This window comes from Notamacropus eugenii, chromosome 6 (genome assembly GCF_028372415.1).
Source record: "Notamacropus eugenii isolate mMacEug1 chromosome 6, mMacEug1.pri_v2, whole genome shotgun sequence".
NCBI lineage: Eukaryota > Metazoa > Chordata > Mammalia > Diprotodontia > Macropodidae > Notamacropus > Notamacropus eugenii.
Genome location: NC_092877.1, coordinates 158,689,589 through 158,710,309, shown reverse-complemented (window position 1 = coordinate 158,710,309; position 20,721 = coordinate 158,689,589). Strand labels below are relative to the sequence as shown.

Genomic DNA, 20,721 nt, shown 5'->3' with positions numbered 1-20,721 from the left:
ACATATACAATATTTTACACAAGCAGTAAGTCCCCCACCTCTCTGCTGAGGCAAACATTCAGCAATCATTTAACAAATGTCTGCTACAAGAAAGACACTGTAATAGGTACTGGGGACATGAAGACAGACAGACAGACAGACAGACACACATATATTTGTATATGTATGTGTGTGTATAAATTAAATAGTTCCTGAGATAGTCAGGAGGAGGGGAAAGAGAACAGATGAGCAAATATAAAACATGTACAAAGTTTAATACAAATTAATTTCAGAAGGGAAGGTGATAACAAGGGAAACCATGTTGGAGGCAGCACGTGAGCTGTATAAAGCATTAACAACATCTTAACCAGATCCAAATAAATATGCAGTATAAAGATATCTACTTAATGGACCAAGTCTAAGTCTAAGTGAAACTCCCTTTCGTTTCTTAAATACTTAATTCTGCTCAGATGACATCCAAGTCCAACCTTTTAAAACTGAGTTTCCCTTTGGCAAAGTAGAGGTACAAAAGGATTATGAAAAGAAGTACAAGTTTATCCATTTTACTCCAACAGACTGTCCTTTGGTCAGTTCCTGCTCACTCTAACACTGTCCCCACTTACTTTCTTCAGCACTACCCCCACCTCTCCTCCTCCATTTTACAGCAAACCTTACACAGTCATGTACATCTCTTTCTTTCCCCTTGCCCAACTGAAATATCCATCCCACATCTTCTCAGTAACTACTAAGACCTTATGGACCTACAGGACAAAAGCTCCTTTGCAATAAATTGCAATATATATATATATTCCTCCTTTTTCAAATTCCCCACTATTTACTTATTTGTTTAAGCGTTGATACTCCTAGCAGAATGTAAACACCTGATGATGATGACAATGATGACAGTGTTAATATGGTACTTCATGATTTGCAAAGCTTCACATCTTATTTCATTTGATCCTGTGACCTTAGGCACTCACTTAGCCTTTAGTGTGGGCCTCAGTTTTGTTATCTCAAATAAGGGATGAGGGTCAGCTAGCATCCAAGACCTCTTCCCACCCTAAATCTAAGATTCTTAAGAATGACTTCATTTTTGTCTTGTATCCCCAGTGCCTAACACAGGGCTTGGCACCTAGCAGGTGCTTAATAAATTCTTGCTGAATTTCATTTGCTCTTCTGCTTTCCACAGATGAACACCAGCCCTCTGAGATTCCAAACAATTCCTTTCCAGCATTGGGCACCTCCCAGAAGTACAGGCATGCTGACTCATAAGGGGAAGGTTGCACACACTCAAGAAACTCTGGTGGATTCTTAGGGCCTAACTAGGAATCCTGGCTATTTTCAATGGGAACAGAGATAAAACGAGGAAGGACACTTCTACTTGATTGTTCTCAATGCACTGCAATGCCAGGGCAGACTGTGCTGAGCTACCTACACTCTCCATCGTTCTGATGGAATCCTAATAGAGGTGCCCCCAGCCCCAATAGTCTAACTTCCTTCTAGGCCCACTGTACTTACCCAGCCACTCACACCCCACCCCACTCAACGTCCTAACTTCTTCATAGAGGCCTCATTACTCATCAGAACAACAGCACTAGGACAACAGTCCATGAACTTACATTTCTCACAGAACAGTGGCATGTCCATGTGATGAGAGCCCAACCGCTGCCTCTAACCAGCCACTGCCCCCAGACCCAGAAACAGCAGATGTATACACAATCACATCCATCTAGTCTCAGACAGCACCACAATATTCAGCCAATCAGAAAGCAGCACCACCAGGATGTCCAAGCAGGATGTGGACCCCAAAACAATACAAGGGACTTTGCCTAAGTAGCCACCTGCACAATAATAGTAAAGAACTGACCTAGAGTAAACTTATGCCATAGAGATGCTTACTATAACATCATTATCACAGATACATAACCCCCCCAAAATGGGTTTTCTGTATGTATTGGGGGTAATTACAATGTGCAGTACCATTGCGGCTGAGACCTCTCCCCTATTACCTAATCCCTTAACAAGCCCCTCCTGCCTTTTTCATATTCACAATTTCTGTTATGCATCCTCTGAAGTTGCTGCTCCCTCTTGGAGCCTCTACTTGGAATAGAGGTGGTCCCACCACAACACATCATGAAACCCCAACAATTTTTGGCGTCCCTTCATGGGCACAATATAAACCACAACAATTTTGCATCCAGAATCAAGAGGCAAAACTCAGGTACATGGCTGACAACCCTAAAGAACTGTGGGCTACTGGGTCTACAAGAGCTATTCCTCCCCACCTTAGGACTTCAGTGAGGAGTTTCTGCCTCTCCCTTTGGTGGTATGCCCTCCCCATCCTGGACTCCTCTTACCTGGTACTTGGGAAGTTGCTCCTTGCCATGTAGAGAGCCCCCTGAAGAAGGATGGGAAGAGGTGCTGCCACTGCTGCTGCTGTTACGTGCCTGGCAGCATTTGACTGGCATTTTAAGGAGGACATCCTCAGTTCTCTAGGGACAGAGAGAGATAAATCAGACCTTGAAGACAGCCAGGTTCATCAGCTCACCTTTGCAACCTGGGAGTGCCTTCAATAAAACATTCGGGGCAATCAAATGTGAGCAAAACACATCAATATTGCTTTTACAGGTGACCCAGGGATGGGGATGTCTTTGGAGAATATATAATACTCAGGAATTGGACAACACTAAATAAAGTTGTTGGGTTAAAAAAAAGACTATTACTGATTTCCTTAACTGATGTTTAAAAATAAACATCTAAACATTATCAATATTTTTAAAGTAACATTGAGATTAATACAGGTTACGTAAAATACAATCTATTCCATCAGTAGTTTTTACGAAAGTGACACAAATTGTTTTTAAAATTAGTTGCCACCTTTTCCCTGTCTCTTCTTCCTACCTTTGATCTCCCCTACCCTCTTCAAACCCTCACTCTTTCTCTTAGTATTTGATTTCAACTTTGGTCCAGAGAGAAAATCACCTCTACCAGAGCAATTCTGGGGCAATTTTACATCTTAGAGAGTTGCCTGGGGCAACGAAAGTTTAATTGACTTAATCACGGTCCGTGTATGTTTGAACCTATGGCTTTCACACTCCCAGACCAGCTCTAACCACCAGGCCAGCTGCCCATCACCTCAGTCTTACGTACTTTTTGATTTGCAGTTCACTAAAGCAAGGATGGCTTATCTAGCTTCTAGTGTGACTCTCATTAGGCAGTTCTAAGTACATAATTCAGCAGTCATGTGCCACTCACATCATCACTCAGGAGGGACTTACAGAGTGGTTACCAGCACCCACTTCAGAAGCCAGGTTCCTCTGAACACTTTCCAACGAGTCACCACTTTTGCCACTTATCCTAATAACAGCCAGCAGGTCAAGGAACCTAATTTATAATGGAAATTCACACTAGTCTGAAATGCTTGGGCTAGAACACATTTTTAAATCTACCTCTCCAACTTTAAGACATAATCTGCATTTTATAGGGTGAATCAGGACTACTCCATGAAAAGTAAAATGGTATTGGAGGAGGCAGGTCTCACCAAGTTAACACTTGGCTCAAGAAGTTTCAGTGGCTCCCTGTCACTCCCAGGATGACATCAGCCCCTAAGCTTGGCATTTAAAACTCTTCACAGGATGGCTCCTCCATATCTTTATAGAATGATTGTGTTTTGTACTACTCCCATGATTCAGGTTCCAACAGAACCAGAGAACTTTTCAGGTCCTTATCCATGATAGTCCATCTCACACTCTGACACCTCTGTACAATCTGTCCCCCAGGGCCGGAAGGTTTGCTTTCTTCACCTTCTACTTCTTAATTCAATTCAACAAGCATTAATTACTTGTCTACTCAGCACATGGCACTGTTCTAGGCCCTGAGGATACAAAGACATCTCTCTTCAAGGCTCAATTGCTATCACCTTCAATGAGGCCTTTCCTGAAAGCCCCTGTAACTGACATATACTCATCTATGGGTGAGTTTTGTCCCCCAGGAGACTGTAAGCCCCTTGAGGACAGCCCTGTTTTGTTACTAAGCTATATCTAGACCTACTAAATTTGAACATTTAATATTTAAATTTGAACGTCTTAATATAAGGAAGGTTAATCAGAAAAACCCTTGATCAATTTGGTAAGTTTACAAGAAAAATGCTTTCATCTGAGGTTTGGAAAGCACCTCCCCATAGAAAAAGGCACTGCGCCTTGTTGAGGTGATACAGAAAATTTCTGATTAATTTTCACTGAACAAACCTGATCTCTCCCTACAAGATGACTGGCCACCTGGGACTCAGGACAACCAGGTTCCATTTGGCGGAATGCAAGTCTTTGATCTCTGCCTTTAGACAAAAGCTGTTGGTATTACACATCTCCTTATGCAGATGCATCTTCCTGGCCCCAGATCAAGGAAGGAGAAGACACAGACTCACCTGACAAACTTCCCTTATACTTGCAACAGTACAAGGCATAGAGACCTTGCACAAAGCACTCACTGTAAATATGTTCTGAGGTGAATTGTGGTATCATGTTAAGAGCAGCAGATCTGGGAATACTACTCATTTGGCTTAGGCAAATCCCTCCACTTCTCTGGGCCTTAGTAGACTCCTTGGTATGATAAGTGGAAGGCAGACAAAAGTCCTTCCCAAAGTCTTCATTTCAACAAATGTACTGAAGCCTCCCATCATTTTTACAAATTGCTGGAGTTATTTTGTTTTGTTGTCTCTGCCTGTCCCTGGGGAACTCCACTGACAAGGTGAATGAGTGTGCAGCTAAGTTCCCATCCTTCTGGGAAATGGAAAATTATATTAAATGATCTCCCACCCACAAAGGGAAAGGTCCAGTCCTGGCAAGCCTTGCTCAGGATAAAAATCTAGTCAAAGCCCACTGTGACTAAGCTGAGAGATTTCCCTTCCCTCCCCTACTTTCACCCAGGTAAGTCCAGGCCTTTTTTTTTTTTTTAAATGATTAGCTGAATTCCTGAATTCTATTTTAAAGTGAAGTGAAATACACCCAACAAGAGTAGCCTTTTAACAAAAATACTTCCTTCCTGAAGGAAAGAATGATCTTTATCTGGGGTAGAAGAAACCCCCAGGCCCAAGGGTTCTTTTTCACCACAGTAAAGTATTTATTTGGCTGCAAAGCTGGAAGTCTGAGAAAGCAAAGCCAGAATCTGAGAAGCTAAGTTTATTCAAAACAGGCTTTAGGCAGCCAGAAGGTCTGTCTGATGGGCCTAGAAAACCAGAGGAGACAAGTGTGGGAATGATACTGTACAGGTTACTTCCCCAGACAGGGACAGAATGAGCTGCTCCATTCTATTACACCAGAAGACCCATAAGAGCCAGAAATACACAAATAGGGATAGGCTGGACAGTCATTACATTACCAAACTTTCAGGGGGTTACTCTGGTGGATGGTGGTTAGGAAGAAAAAGGGGCTGAATCTGGATCCAGGGTTTAAATCCTGGCTCTGCAACTTAATACCTGTCTTCCCTTGACCAAATCACTTTGCTTCCTGGGCCTTGGTTTCCTCCTTTGTTAAAAAGAGGGTCTTGGCCTATATCAGGACCCATCTGATCCCCTCAGCCATGAGACCTTCTCTCCCAGCTCAGCCTCATCCTCCACCTTTTCGCCAAGGTTAATTGCATCCCCTTTGAGATGCAAAGTGGAGCTGTTCCAGGGGCAGTACATGACTGATGATTTTGCCAAAGTGAACAGACTGAAGACAATGCTGGCCATGAAAGATGGAAATTTCACCTTGGCGGAAAGAGTGGCCATCCTGCACCACCTGAGTCAAAAATACAACACCCAGCTCACTGGTTTCCCCCAGACCTGCAGGCACGGGCACTGGCATGTTGACTCCATTCGAGGTACATTTGGCTCAGTGCTATGGATTTGGGTGCTGGGCCCTCTCATTGATGTCCATATCCCCAAAGAGAAAGTGGACAGGAACATAGCCTTCATAACAAAACTCCTACAACATCTGGAGCAGAATTTCCTACAGGACAAGCTCTTCCTCACTGGTGACCAGATCTCTGTGGCTGATCTGATGGCGCTGGAGGAGCTGATGCAGACCTTCTATGCTGGTTTTAGTGTTTTTGAGGGATGGCCCAAGCTCACAGCTTGGCATGGGTGGGAGAAAGCCACTTTGGGGGAGAAGCTATACCAAGAGACCTTGGAAGTCATCCATAAACTCTGTGCAGAGCCCAGGACCTTGAAGGACATCCCCTTGGCCACTCAGGATTAGATGAGGTTATGTCTTTCAAAGATCCCCTAATACAAGACATTTCCAAACAATGCTATCTGTAATCTGATCATCCTCCTTCCTCTTCCTCCTTCTCCTCCTCACCCCAGATCCTGGACCGTGGCCCGTGGACAACAGACTCTGACAGAACTTTCTCCAACGCTCCATTCCATTTCCAAACTATATGCCCATGTCCTCCACCCCCTTCTCATGACCTAGCTCCCCTTTATGCTGTCTCCTTCCCCTCCCCCTCCATAGCATGTAAGAGCTCTTTGATGGCTGGGATGGTCTTTTTGCTTATTTCTGTATTCAAAGCATTTGGCATAGTGAGTGATGTATAATAAGAACCAGATAAATGCTTTTTCACTCAAAAAAAAAAAAAAAAGAGGGTCTTGGACTAGAGTAACTTTAAGGGTTCATCCAGCTCTAAATCTACAATCCTATAACTCTGAGACATTGATAATAACTTAAAGGGCAACTCTACAATATAATTATATCACCAGGAAAATAAATACATTAAGAGAAATAAAAGCCATAAAGCATTCTACTTGTGTCTTTAATGACGTAAGGACTTTTTGACACCTATATATTTCACTTGCCCTTCAAATTTAGCAGGTCTAAAATCTAAATCATGTCTGAAACTACATTCACATCTTTTACTTCCAAATCGATACTTCTCAACTCATCTCTCTTTGTAACAATCAATGGTACTGCCATTCTCCCAACATAAAACACTTGTAGTCACCTTTAACTCATCCACCTCTTCTCCTTCATCCTCTGTATCCTGTCAGTCCTCAGTCTTCCATGGAAAAAACCTTCTTATCCACTCCATTTTCACTGATATTGCCCTGTTATGTCCTTAGCCCCAGTCAGGACCCTGATCATCTCATGCCTGGATTACTCCAACAGTTCCCTACTAAGTTTCCCTGGTTCTGGCCTCTCTCCTTCAATTTATCTAGCATAAATGGTTCTAGGCACTAGAGTAATCTTCCTAAAACATGAATTTTATCATGGGACTCCTCTGCTCAAAAAACTTCAGGGCCTTCCTTCTACTTTCCACATCAAAGTCTAACTTCTTGGCTTGGTTTTCAAGGCCCTCCACAGCCCAGCCTCACTGTACCATCCAACACTGTTCTCTGCCCTATGCTAATCCCCGTTACACACTCTTCACTACAGTCAAGGCAATCTCCTCACCATCTATTTCAGACTCATTCTATTTCCTTTTCCTGGATGTCCTCTCCCTTTCTCTTCTGTCTATCTAAATCCCACATACTCTTTATGGGTCTAATTTGGGACCCATGTCCTCTATGAAGTCTGCCTTAATTGGTCTAATCCTCATCTAAATTCTGACAACATTAATAGTCTGGGTGTCCATTCAAGTCCTATTTTGAAGTATAAATATGGCTTGAAAGCGATTGTGACTTCTCAAAGTCCAAGCCAGCAGGACTACAGCAGGTCTTACCTCTAGTGAAAAAGATTTCCAGTGCAATGAAGTAATAGCCTCTTTACTACCATCAAGTGAACAGTATATATTAAGGTCTGCTTCAGAGGGATGGATTTTTCCTCCCCAGTAACTCTTGAGGCATGTCTGCTAAACTAGAAGGCCTATGACCCTGATGGGAAGAATACCTCTATGCATTACATCACAGATCCTTACCAATTGTTTTCTATGGGCCGCTGTTTATAGCTCAGCTTTAAGACTTCTGAAGACAAGAGCTACTTTTTCCTTGTATAGTCCCCACAACACAAAGCAGGCAGTCAGAGCAATACCTGACTAATTACAGAGATGGCCAAAGAACAAAAAGAGCTCAACAAAAGCCAGATGAGCATTTCATACCTGAACTGAGGATTCCTCCATCTTCCGGACTGCTTTAGAGTCAAACAAGACTTGTCGGCCCCTCCTTTCACAATCCTGGTAAACGATCAGGCGGATCTCATTCAAGTCAAACTCGGAACATGACCAACTAGGAAGTAAGAAGGCACAAGAAGTTACTTAAAGCTCAAACTACACTTTAGACAGTGAGTGACAAACATACAGGAGGCACCTTCACCAAGAACGTCTCTGAGAGTCAGGGAGCAGGTGAGGTTACAATGTCCTTCACACTGGCCCGGAAGCATCAGACTAGAAGAGACAAGGCAAGGACTCTGTGTCGCACGTATGCTCTCAAAAACAGGGCTAGATCATAGAAGCACTGATTTCAAGTTAAAAGGGACCTCAAAAGCCATCCAGTCCAATCCTCTTACTTTACAGATGAAGAAATGGGCACAGAGAGTTTAAGCGGCTTGCCCAGAATTAAGGCAGCTAAGTAAGTGTCTGAGTCTGGACTTGACCCTATGTCTTCCTTACTCCAAAACCACTGCCGTATCTACTACACCATGAAGCTTCCCAAAGATGTCAGTCTTGGCTGAAAGAAAGGCAAAATCCAAGAACCAAAGGGCCAATCAACTAGAAATAGAAAAGACACTGCTCATCTGTGGCTATCTTTAGCCTCCATGTCCCTGGGCACTAGACTACCTAGAAAGAAAATACAACACCTCCCACCATAGTGCAAAGAGGGCCAAGGGAGTTAGAGTCCACCTCACTGAGGAAAAAGGCTTAATTAGGTATGAAGTATGATGGGGAGGGAATATATCCCAGCTCCCAAACATGGCTACCTCTGGTGATACAGTTCTGAACAATTAAATGTGTTATTACAAGGTGTCTTCCTCATTAATATAGGCATTAGTATAGTGGTGTTCATTACTGTGGGGTCAATACACAGGTTATCATGTGATCCAAGAGAAGACAAAGAAAGGAAAGCCATAAAGAAAATGGTTTAGAATCATTCTTGAGTGCATTTCAATAGGGAAACTCTGTAGGCACATGCTATTATAATGATATGCAGGCTAAAGAGAGTGAAAATGAAAAGATGTAATCAAGACTTCTTCATTAGCAGCTTTTTTCTGGTTCAGCCTATTTTGACTCTGATAATCAAACCTTATTGAAACAGAGCTAGAGAAATTATTCTTTTTAAAAAGTCTGATGTTTATCTTTTTGTAAAACTCATTAAAACATTATTAATGAAAACCTACACATTGCTAAAATAACCTAAAAATGATCCTATTCCAATTATGTAGTCTTTGGTTCAGAAAGCTAATATGAGCATGTCAATTTTAAATTTATTTCTATACAACCATCTTTTAATAAGTGGTGGGATCTGTAAGCAACTACAGTTCTCAGACAAGTAAATGATGGAAAGTTTCCTCAAGATGCCTTTTGACATAAGGCCATGTTTAATATTCACCAGTACCAGCCTTTGATGAAGAAAACTATTTCTAACTGAAATGGCACAAGAAATAAAGGCTAAAAACGTGTGGTTGAAAGGACTATGTTTTTAAAGTTCTAGTTTGCCTCATTAAAAAAGGGTAGGCAACATGTACTAGTGCCGGAGGGCCAGCCTTCATGGAAGAAAAACCTGGTTTCAAGTCTTACTCCTGCAGCCATGGACAAGTCATAGGGGTTTACACAGACACATGGAGAGTCAGGAAGACGATCATGCAGATAACTCAGGCAATTTGAGAGAGACAGACAGAGAGAAAGAGAGAGTGTAAGAGTGCCAAACAGTTCCAATATCTCACTCAGATGAAGTTTTTTTTTTTTAGCCTAATTAATCTAGATAAATTTTTCACTCAAATTTTCACTTCTGTAGTGTGTTAATCCTAATAACAGGAGAATGTAATCTGCAGGGCAGGGGTTGTTCTCATTTGGGGGAAGGGGGTGGTCCTTGTATGCCTAGCACTTACCACAGCACTTACACAATAAGAATTTAATAAATGCTTACCGAATAAATTTGTTTTGGAGTACATATGAAAGGAGGAAGCATAAGCAGGAGAAAGAGGACTTCAATATTAAAGTCCTTTCTAGTTCTAATTCCAATAATCCTAAGAAAAACCCTCTCAATGGCCCATAAGAATTTGAAAATTTTGATCTCAGAGTAAGTTACTTAAAAGTACCCTGAGGGTGGACACCGTTTTATATTTTGTTTCTGCTTCCCTAGCACTTGGAATAGTGCCTGGTACGTGGCAGCAGCCTAATAAATGCTTAAATTGAACGTCTTATTAAATATTTCTAGTGCACCATTGTCCATATCCTTCCCAAAATTGTTTCACAAAAAAATGCTGGGCAGCTCTCTAGAATCAAGATCTCTAAACATTCCACGGACACCGATGATTATCCCTCCATCTTGCTATGCCTTCTTCCCAGGTCACACATATTTCTGCTATAAGTACCTTTTCCATCACTTCTCTTGTGCAATTAATTCCTGCCTAGTAACATGTTGTAGCTCACAAACCCACCACACACCTCTCTCACTCTCTCTTTGAGAGATCCTCAATTTTAATTCTTTGAAAAGACTAGGATATTCCATGATTTTCAGCATCACTAGCAAAATACTGATATTACAAAGATAGTTTCTCTTCAGGGATAATAAAAGCACCATCTAATTTCCCCTAAGACCTCCTCTTCTTCTCCTGTACAAATAATGCATTTATAATCATATTCCATTGGTTATTTTCCTCAGTTCTTTCCTATTTGATAGAAAGTATGTAGGTGTTCCTCCCCTCCCACCTCTTAGCTGTGGTTGTCAATAGCAACAGGTACCTCATTCTTATAAGGCCTCAGTTAAGGTTTAAGAACTTCACTCTTCTTTGATGGTTCTTAAAAAGTTGAGGAAAGGAATGACCAGAGAAGAGGGGAAAAATCATGTTCCACGCTACAGGTACAGAGTTCAAAGGTTCTGTGACCACTTTCTTGGGTTTAATTTTCCAAGCATTTATTATCCTCTCCTTTACAATGCCCTACCCATTAAACAATTATAGTAAAACCCTCATAACGAATATATATGTATGCGTGTATGTATGTGTGTATATACATATGTATATATATGTGTGGATGTATGTGTATATATGCATGTATATGTATATGTGTGTATGTGTATATATTCCAGCAAAGCAAATTTCCATGTTGTATCCATCAAAAAAAAAATGTATGTCTCATTCTATATCGTAAGTTCATCACCAATTTAGCAAGAAATGAGGAACATTTTTCATCTTTAGTCCTCTAGACTAATACTTTATCACTTCATGAGAGCTCTAAAGTCTTAAAGTTTTTCTTCTTCATAATGTCACTGTCGTATAAACTGTTCTAGTTGTGCTCACTTCACTACCTTGGTTTGCCAGTTTCTTCTGAAATTCTCCATTTCATAATTTCTTATGTGATGCAAATAATATTCCATTACATTCATATACCACAATTTGTTTAGCCCGTCCCCAATAGGTGGTTGCCAGTTTAGTTTACCATTTTAGCCACTATGAAAAAAATTGCTATAATTATTTTTGTACATATGGGCGCTTCTCCTCTTTCTTTGATCCTGTTGGGCTATAGGCCCAGCAATGTCATATCTAGGTCAAGGGTATGCATGCACTGGTCAGTGGCTTTTTGGGCACTGTTCCAAATTGCTTTCCAGAATAGCTAGACCTTGTGAGTTCTTTGTTCCTATATTTTGCTCCTGGTTAAGGAATTTATTTGTTTTGATATGGAAAAGTTACATAAATATGGTCATAAAAATTAACTTGATTTCTTTTTGCTAACAGCACAGAACAGGAAAAAAATCTTTCAAAAACTGAACAATGTTTCTTTCTGGAGGGCAAGCATATTCCTTTTGTTTTAAATGTTTTATTGATCCTTTAAAATAATTCCTCTATGTGATGACTCATTGACCTAACTACAGAACCTCATCAGGGTAACAAAGAAGTACAGTTAATAAAATAAAAATAAAGGCCTTGTCCAACAATCTAAGTTTTGTTCCAAACTTACAGTCCATTCTTCTCTGCTGACAAGGGGGAGGCATGCTTCACACCTTGAATTCTCTGAAGTAGAACAGTAAATTACATAAACCAAAGTTCCAAAGTCTTTTAAGGTAGTTTTCCTTCACTTTATTATAGTCATTATAAAAATGATTCTCCTCGCTCTGCTTACTTTTCATCAATTCATAATTTTTCCCAGGTTTCTCTGAATTACTCATTTTTTAAAAAAAAATTCTTTTGATGCAATAGTATTTATTTGGTTAATTCATATAGCACAATTTGCACAGCTCTTCCCCAATCAAAAGCCACCAATTTGGCACTACAAAAATTATAGAAATAAAATGTTTTCATATACATGAGACCTTTTCTTTTTTATCTTTAGCTTCTTTAGAGTATATACGTAATTATTAGTATCAGAAGAAGGAACAAGCATTTATATAGTGTCTACTATGTGTCAGGCACTAATGCTTATTATCGATATCAAATTTGATTCTCACAGCAACCCTGAGAGGTTATTATCCCCATCTTACAGATGAGGAAACTGAGGTAAACAGGGTTAAGTGCCTTGCCCAGTATCACATAACTAGTAAGCAGCTGAGGCTAGATTTGAACCCTCAGATCTTCCTGACTGCAGGGTTAGCTGCACTATCACTGACTCAAAGGAGATGAATAATTTAGTGATTTTTTAGGGGGAGGCACAATTACAAATTATTTTCCAGCTGCACCAACTCACAAGTTCTTCGAACAATATAAAATATAACAAGGCACTAATCTTTCCACAATCCCTCCAACATCAACAATTGAGTCTTTTGTCATCTTTTTATCAGTTTGATAAACACAGAGGGAAGACTTCAGAGCTCTTTTAAATGTGCATCTCTCACTATTAGTGACTTACGGCATTCTTTCATGTAACTGTTGATTGATAGTTTACATTTCTTCTTTTGAAAACTGTTGGGTTATTAGATGGTAATGCATACCTCCAACCTACGAGCAGAGATATGGTGGTGACATTTTCAGATGTGACCAGTGTGTTGATTTAGTTTGTTTATAGAAATTACTTGTTACAAAGGAAGCTTCTATTTGGGGGCTGGGGAGTTACTGTAAAGTGAGAGTGATGCTCAAACAAATTTTTAAAAAACACCAGCAAGTTCCAAATGAAAGAATGCTAGATCTTTGAATCAGGGGATCTGATGCTTACAGGATGAATATCTTAGACAAGTCATTAAATTTTCTCAGTCTTCTTTTCCTGATCTGTAATAGGAAGAGATTGAACAAAATTATCTAAACGAGTCCTTTCAGCTCTATATCCATGCTCTTTATGGAAAAAAAATTCTATAATACTTTTCTTTAAAAGGAAAAAAAATTCCTGTTCCTATCCTTTTCCCAGTTGTTTTTTGGACTTAAATATTTGTATCAGTTGCCTATATGTCTTGGATCCTACAAATAAATTTATATATTAATGAACTTGATTTACCTGCAGAAAGTGGGATGAGGCAATATCATCAAGAAAATGTATCAATTTTTTGTGCTGTGCTGGTTAAATATATTGCAATGATACAAACCTCAAAAGTTGCAGTGATAAACCCCAAATTGTAACAGCACTTAGCATAGTGCCTAGTACATAGAGCACAGCAGGTACTTAATAAATGTTGGTTGATCAATTGATCATAACAAGACCCAGAGGAAGGCCTCTAACATAGTGTGTGGATTCTGTGTAAAAATCTATGGAACAGCATATGTGAGAATCCCATAGGATAGAAGACATGGCTGGGTGGTTGATCTGCAAACTCTAATGGAGTAAATAGCCACATGCACCAGATTAACAGGTGCATTTAAACACAATTTGTTTAATGCTTTATCCTCTTGTATCATCAATATTCTTGAAAACGTACAAAACCATTTTAATCAAAGTACTGTCAAGTTGGCAAAAATTTGTTCCAATTCATTTCCAGGTTACTTTAGTATTCCACCTCTAGCCCCTCAACAGGGCAGAGATAATTGTCCTTTTGGGACTGTGCAGAGAAAGAAGAGGTTGCTTTAAAAATCACAAAGGAATCGCCATCAGTAAGTAGCTAAATTTCACCGTCAACCAACCAACTAAAACACGTTATTGAAGCAATTTAAGATCTTACTGGGGGAAATCTTATGACAATAATGCATTTCAATAAGACTCCCCTAGCAATATGTAAACTCTTTTTCAAGGCCCCTCACAGGGCATAACTATTTATTCACTCAATTTAACAAATGTTTGTCTAACAACTATCAAGGCAAGATGATTTTTCACGAGACAATTTCAAGCTCACAAATTTGCTCAGATACTGATGAAGGTTTGTCTTTTCCAAGTGTGGTGGTCTTCCTTTTGGTTAGGGGGGAAGGGGAGAAACCCACATTTTCAGTTATTTCTAGATCCAGGTATACCATATGTACAATTCAAAATTCTCCAAAAGTTCACAACCTCAAACACAAAGCAGATTTCCTAATTCTATTTAAAAGTTATTTTCTCTTTTTCTTTCATCATTCTAACACAAAGCAGTACCTAACAGTTCCTTCTGAACCTGAGTTGTAACCCACCGTCAAACAGGAAATGCTTTCCTTCACTAAGCAGAAGGTGGGCCTTTAAGGCCAGTGTTAGTTTTGAGTCAAATGAAAAGATTTTTAATGTGACCCAGGCTTTCTGCAGCTAGCAGAGAAGTATGGATTCTCTGCCTACTTTAAACAGGGTACACGATTTACTTCTCTCCTGTTAACAACCATAGTTCTTAAAGTTTCTTAATTATCAGGACTATAGATTTTTTTTAACATGACAATTTTTACATATTTTATACAACTGACATCTGCTAAATGCTTTACATACAAAACTCATTCAGCCTCAAGACAATTCTAGGACAGTAGACATTACAAGTGTTATCAGAAATGTGCTGAGTTGCCCTTGTCACACACTAGGGAGCAAACACAGCTCTTAATATTCGAAGTCCAGCCTACTGTATACTGTCTTTAAAAGAGACAGACTGGTAAAAGAATATTTCTCAGTGACTACACAGCAGCATGGTATAGTGGGCTTGTAGAAGTGGCTTGGAGTTAGAGGACCAAGTTACAATCCCTCCTCGGATGCAAACTACATGTGTGACACTGGACAACTTTCCTGTAAAATGAGGTCCGACTCTAGACTCTGAGCTCCCTTTCAGTACTTCATTGATGGTCTATGATCTTCTCAGATGGCTGGTGGCACAGTAGGTAGACCACTGGTCAGGAAGAGTAGTGTTCAAACAGCCTCAGACACTTGATAACTGTGTGACCCAGGGTAAGTCACTTAACTGCCCCCTGCCTCATTTTCCTCAACTGTAAAATAGGGTCATAATAGCCCCTAACCCTCAGGGTTGTTGTGAGGATCAACAGATAATGTTTGTAAAGAGCTTAGTCAATGCCTGGCACACGGCAGGCACTTAAGAAATCCAGTACTTGTCTCCTTTCTTCCGTCTTAAGGATATGTTCAAAACTATTACAATGCTTTTTTTTTTCTGTTAAGAAATAAAATCGATCAACCACAACTCTCTAGATTTTTGTCGTTGTGGAGCTGGTAAGAAGAGACACTAGAATTCCTGAAATCAAATATGACCTAAAAGAAGAAAGTCACAGTTCTGGTCATAAGAGGAAGCAGAACTCTGAGGAAAGAATACCAGGTTTGGAATCAGAGGACATTAATTTAAATCCTGGCTCTGCTATTTACTGCCTTGTGACCTGATAGAAGCTGCTTAACATTCCTTGACCTCTGTTTCCTCAACAGTAAAATGAGGGGGTTAAAACAAGATGACCTATCTCTAAGTGCCCTTTATCTTTAAATTTATGATCCTATGATCTTACTACAGTTGGAAAGAGCAAAAAATGGTTAAGTTTATTTTTTAAAGGTTTCTTTATTTCCTATGTTAACAGCATTAAAAATATTTTAACTGTACCTATTTTGTACCCCTAGACACATTTGGTATCCCAAATGGCTCCAACATTCATAGAATCATTTCCTTTCCCTTCTATGCACTTAACAAACCATGTGAGTGAAGAAAACAGCTGAGAGGTGAGTCTAAGAAAGTCATCCTAAAACTGTTGACTTTAGATACCAGAAAGCCAAGAGGAGCTGGAATTCAAACTGAACAGGCTACCATGTGACTTGATCAAACAGATTAACCTGGACCACAGCTCTGAAGAACAGGCTCCTGTCAATAATTCACTTCTGCTCCCCAGTTTCTGGCCCTGGTCAGAAGAGAGCTCAAGAAAACCCTGCCCCACAAAGGGAATTCCTGAATAAGGTCTAAGGAGCCACAAAGACCTGAACCAAGGGCACAACTTCAGAGGAATAGTAATCAATCGTGCCAAATCAACGAATAAAGAGACATATAGTCATTCATTCATTCATTCATTCATTCATTCATTCATTCATTCATTCAGAGAAAGTGCCAGTCCTAAGCATTGGGGTTGGCTAAGAAACCAAGACAACCCATTTCTCTCAAAGTAGGAATGAAAAGAGATAACAGAAGTGAAAGGCAGTGAAGGGCAACATAAAAATCCAACTGATTAAAATTCTCCTGGAGAATAACTGGATAAAATGAAAAAGAGGAAAAGAAGTTCAAGAAAAGTTTAGAAATTCTGAAAGGGAAGGAGTCCCGTGATTTTCTTTATGTAAAATTCTGTTTCCTCAAAATATTTCAGGACTTAGCATTTTCCTGAATGAGGAAAGACTAGGAAGAACATAGGAGGTTTTAAAATTACAGGATCAAGGACTTTCCAGATTAGAAAAAAGCTGAGAGATTATTGAAATTAATCCATTTGTTTTATACACAAAAGAAATCAAGATGCAGAGGTTAAGAGATTTGCCCTACCCTGCTAACAGATTGTAGATGGACCTGTGAATTGACTGAACCATTCTACAGAGTAATGCAAAGAAAGTCACTTAAAAGGTCCAGGCTAAGGGTACACCAAAGATTTCACTGCTAAGCAAGCATGTATCTCAGGGAGGGCAATGGAAAAACAAAAGGCCCTAGAAGACACAAAAAGATCAGGACTGGTAGTAACAAGAAAATCGAAGCCAAGTCAGATGTCCATCAATTGGGGAATTCAAGAATGAACACAGATACGTTTGTAATGGAACATTACTGCACTCTAAGGAACAATGAACATGATGAACACAGAGAAGCACGGAGAGACTTTAGGGAAGCTAAGGAAACAACACACACAGTGACTACTACAGTGTAAAAAAAGAGCAAAGCCATTTAAATTGAATACTGTGATATCACAAGGACTAAGCTTGGCCCCAAAGAAGAGACAGAAGACACCTTCCCCTGCCTCTCTGCAGAGGCAGAGGCCATAGGTTTAGAATACTGCATACAATGTCAGATTTTTTTTTTATGTTGGTTAGTTTTCCAGAGTTTTTCCTCTCTTTCTTCTTCTTTTTTCTCTTCTGTCATAAGGGATGGCTCTCCAGCAGGGATGAGAGAGGAGGAACAGAGTGGGAAAGATGAATGATATAAAACAATGTATCAATAAAATTTATTCTAAATTAAAAAAAAAAAAGATTTACCCAAGGCTGCATGTCTAGTTAGTGGCAGAGTCAAGACTAGAACTCAGGTCTTCTGAAGCTTTCATTTCAATGTTTTCCCTCACAAAATTTATATTGTTTCCCTTTAGGAGGAATAAAAACATAATAAAAGTGGGTTACCTCTTTGAATATTCAAAAGCCTTTTCCTAATACATACTCCTAATATACACTGCTGCTCAATAATCATTTAATAAGCACTGATTAAGTGCTTACTATATACCAAGCACAAACACTAGAGACGGTTCCTGATCCCAAGGAGCTCATAAGCTCCTGATTTCGTTCCTGAGATTGGCTTTCTCTTCAAATTTTCTTACATTTTCCAGGGTATTTTGTCTGGAATTCTCTTTTGCCCCTAATTTATTTGTATATGGTTCTGTTAGATTATTAAATCCTAAAGAAGAGGGCTTTTAGTTATCTTTCATCATGTATCTACCTATCACAGGGCCTTGAATAGGGATCAAAGAGGTGTTAGCACCCCTGCTTTCCTCCCCCAAATTACCATATGTATACATATATATTTTATATTTACTTATATGTGTACGTTACTTCCCACCACCCACTCAATAGAGCATGAGCTCCCAGAAGGCAAGGCCTGTTTCATTTTATGTATCCCTGTTCCCTAGCACAGATCAAATTCTTAAAACCCTAAAAACTGACTTGCCCTGTAAGTAGAAAGAGGCTGTTCAATAAATGAAAATCCTGTTATCTATAACAGAACACAAAGGGGTTCATATGGGATCACAAGATTTAGAGATATGGATCTTAGACATTTAGTCCAGACTCCTCATTTTACAGGTAAGGAACCTGAGGCCCAAAGATGGTAAATAACTTGACCAAAGTCACATATGTCATAAATTGCAGAGGGAGAATTCGAACCTGAGGGTCTTCTGACGACAAAACTCAGGTGTCCAGTGCACCCAGTGCATCCAATGCTTCTACCTAAATTACAGTTCTCTACCTGAGTAAATAGGAAGAGCATTTCACCACGTAGTTCCCATTTCAGTTCCCTGTGTAGACCTCCCTCCTCCCTATGCCCCAATCTCTAAGAGAAACCCTGATTACAAGAACTTTGGTTCTGTGCCTGGTTTACTTAAATCTTTAAGAGAGAAAAACAAGTAAAACAGCAAGGAACGGAAAAGAACAAAAGAAAGGCTTGATACAAATGCCATCAAGCGTCGATTCTTCAGCCATTGATGATCTGGGTGCTGGATCATGCCCCTTGTTTCCTTCTTCCATCACGCCACTCCTGGCTGGCCACTTTGTTCTTTATTGGCACCACGTCTGGGTCATTACAATCATTATCACCAGTAACAACAGAGACAACGATGACGACAACAGTAACAATGCTTTACTATTTACACAGCACTTAGGACCGCCATTCTAGAGCTAAAAGGTCTTTACTAGCCATCTAATTCAACTTTCTCCTTTTACTGATGAGCCCAGAAAAGTGAAGTTAACTTGCCCAGGGTCAGTGCCAGGATTTAAGCCCAGGTCCTAACTCTAGAGTTAGTATTCCTTCCACAAAGGGCAAGCTCAAGGGACTTAATAAACAGGGAGGAAAACGTTTGTGTGTGTTGTATTAAAATATATAACTATGAGCTAAGATAAAGTTCACAGGTTTCTCTTATCATTCTCCCAGTCTCTAATTAATATGCTTCAGTCCAAAAATCTTTATTACATGACATGTAAAGCACTGTGCTGAGGGCTCATGTTAATTGAATCTCTGGCTCTTCAAAAGGATCCCCAAGAGCAATGCCTCAACGATATCACAAAATCCTAAAACCACACATGATAACCATTCCTTCTGCCTACCACCAAGGAGAAAGTCAGGCTCAGGCTTCTTGCAAGGGCCTTTCAGCAGGTGTTCTATGCATTTGCTCTGTTTCACAGTCATAGGACCCAGAACCGGGAAGGTTACTCTTGCAGTCCTGAATATGGACAATGGACTCATCTCTGTTCCTTCTGAAGTCCCTTTCTGGCTCCAAATCCTAAAATCATATGACCCTATGATCAAAATAGCAGTGTTGGGTTAGTTGACTTCCTCAGAATCTGATGACCATTGCTCAATCCATACATTCCTAATCAGAATATCTCAGAGTCCAACTTCCCAGATAGGAAAACTCTGAAAAGAAGAAAAAAGGCTCTCAAATAATTTTAATGGTTTCAAGGGGAAAAGAAATCGTGTCAACTATTAGCTTTTTCCCAGATATTCTTCTCCAAAGCTCAGGGCAGAAATAACATATAATGATTTTTTAGAGTATTCAGTTTTGCTAGCGGCAAGTAGTATATAGGAAAAAAAGCCATGGTATAGTAGAGAAAAGAATGGATTTGAAGACAAAGGACCTGGGTTCAAATTTGGCTCCACTTACTAAATGCATGAACTTGCTCAAGTTACTTCAACTGTCTAGGCTTCAGTTTCTTATTTATAAAATGAGAGTGTGGGATTGGTCCTTCCAGCTTTAAATCCATGAGCTAAATCTGTGATTCTATGAAGAGGTAATGCAAGGTAAAGGAAGCGAGTAATGCAAAACAACTCAAAAATAACTCATTGACGGAGGAGTTGTGACAAATCTGATTTTAAAGTAAGGGCTCCAGGCTCTTTGACAGCCATCAGAATGGTATCCTGGTATCGCTGGGGAGCGAGGCACTAAGAAAGGAGGACTCAGTGCAACTCATTTCTGCAGCTCACCGTGAAGAGGAATCACTTTTCAGTCTGTACCCTTTAACTACAGGGCTGTCATCACTCCTTAGAAGCTGGCACCAGTAGGGGTAACAAAAAACTTAGGAATAAACTAGGTGGGTAATCAGAACACAGAGGAGAATACTTAAAAATCTATTCACACATTCTCTTTCCAGAAAGGAAACTCAATTCCTTCCCTACCCACCCACAAAAATAAAATAGGACTCTATCACAGATCACATTTTCAGCACCTAGCACAATGCCTGGCACACGGTAGGCACTTAAATAAAGGTTTGTTGATTGCCTGATTCCTAGTTAGAAACACTCGAGTCACAGAAATAATCCAATTTCAACTGTATTGTACTATGCACTCAATTAGATTCAGTTTTTCTTTGATA

General features: G+C 39.9%; 1 protein-coding gene and 1 pseudogene across 9 annotated transcripts in view; one reads left to right on the top strand and one right to left on the bottom strand.

The window, feature by feature from the left end:
• Positions 1-20,721, bottom strand: part of FNIP2 (folliculin interacting protein 2) — a 147,598-nt gene that overhangs the window by 77,339 nt on the left and 49,538 nt on the right. For 8 of the 9 annotated variants that reach the window (XM_072621377.1, XM_072621379.1, XM_072621380.1 and 5 more), the window contains 2 exons: positions 8,050-8,176; positions 2,337-2,471 (listed from right to left, as the gene is read on the bottom strand). In XM_072621377.1, the coding sequence (XP_072477478.1) occupies positions 2,337-2,471; positions 8,050-8,176 (262 nt within the window). Of the gene's footprint in view, positions 1-2,336; positions 2,472-8,049; positions 8,177-17,625; positions 20,700-20,721 lie in introns of those variants that run through there. The other variant, XM_072621381.1, reaches the window with a different exon arrangement.
• On the top strand, positions 4,245-6,245 carry LOC140510823 (glutathione S-transferase theta-2 pseudogene; annotated as a pseudogene).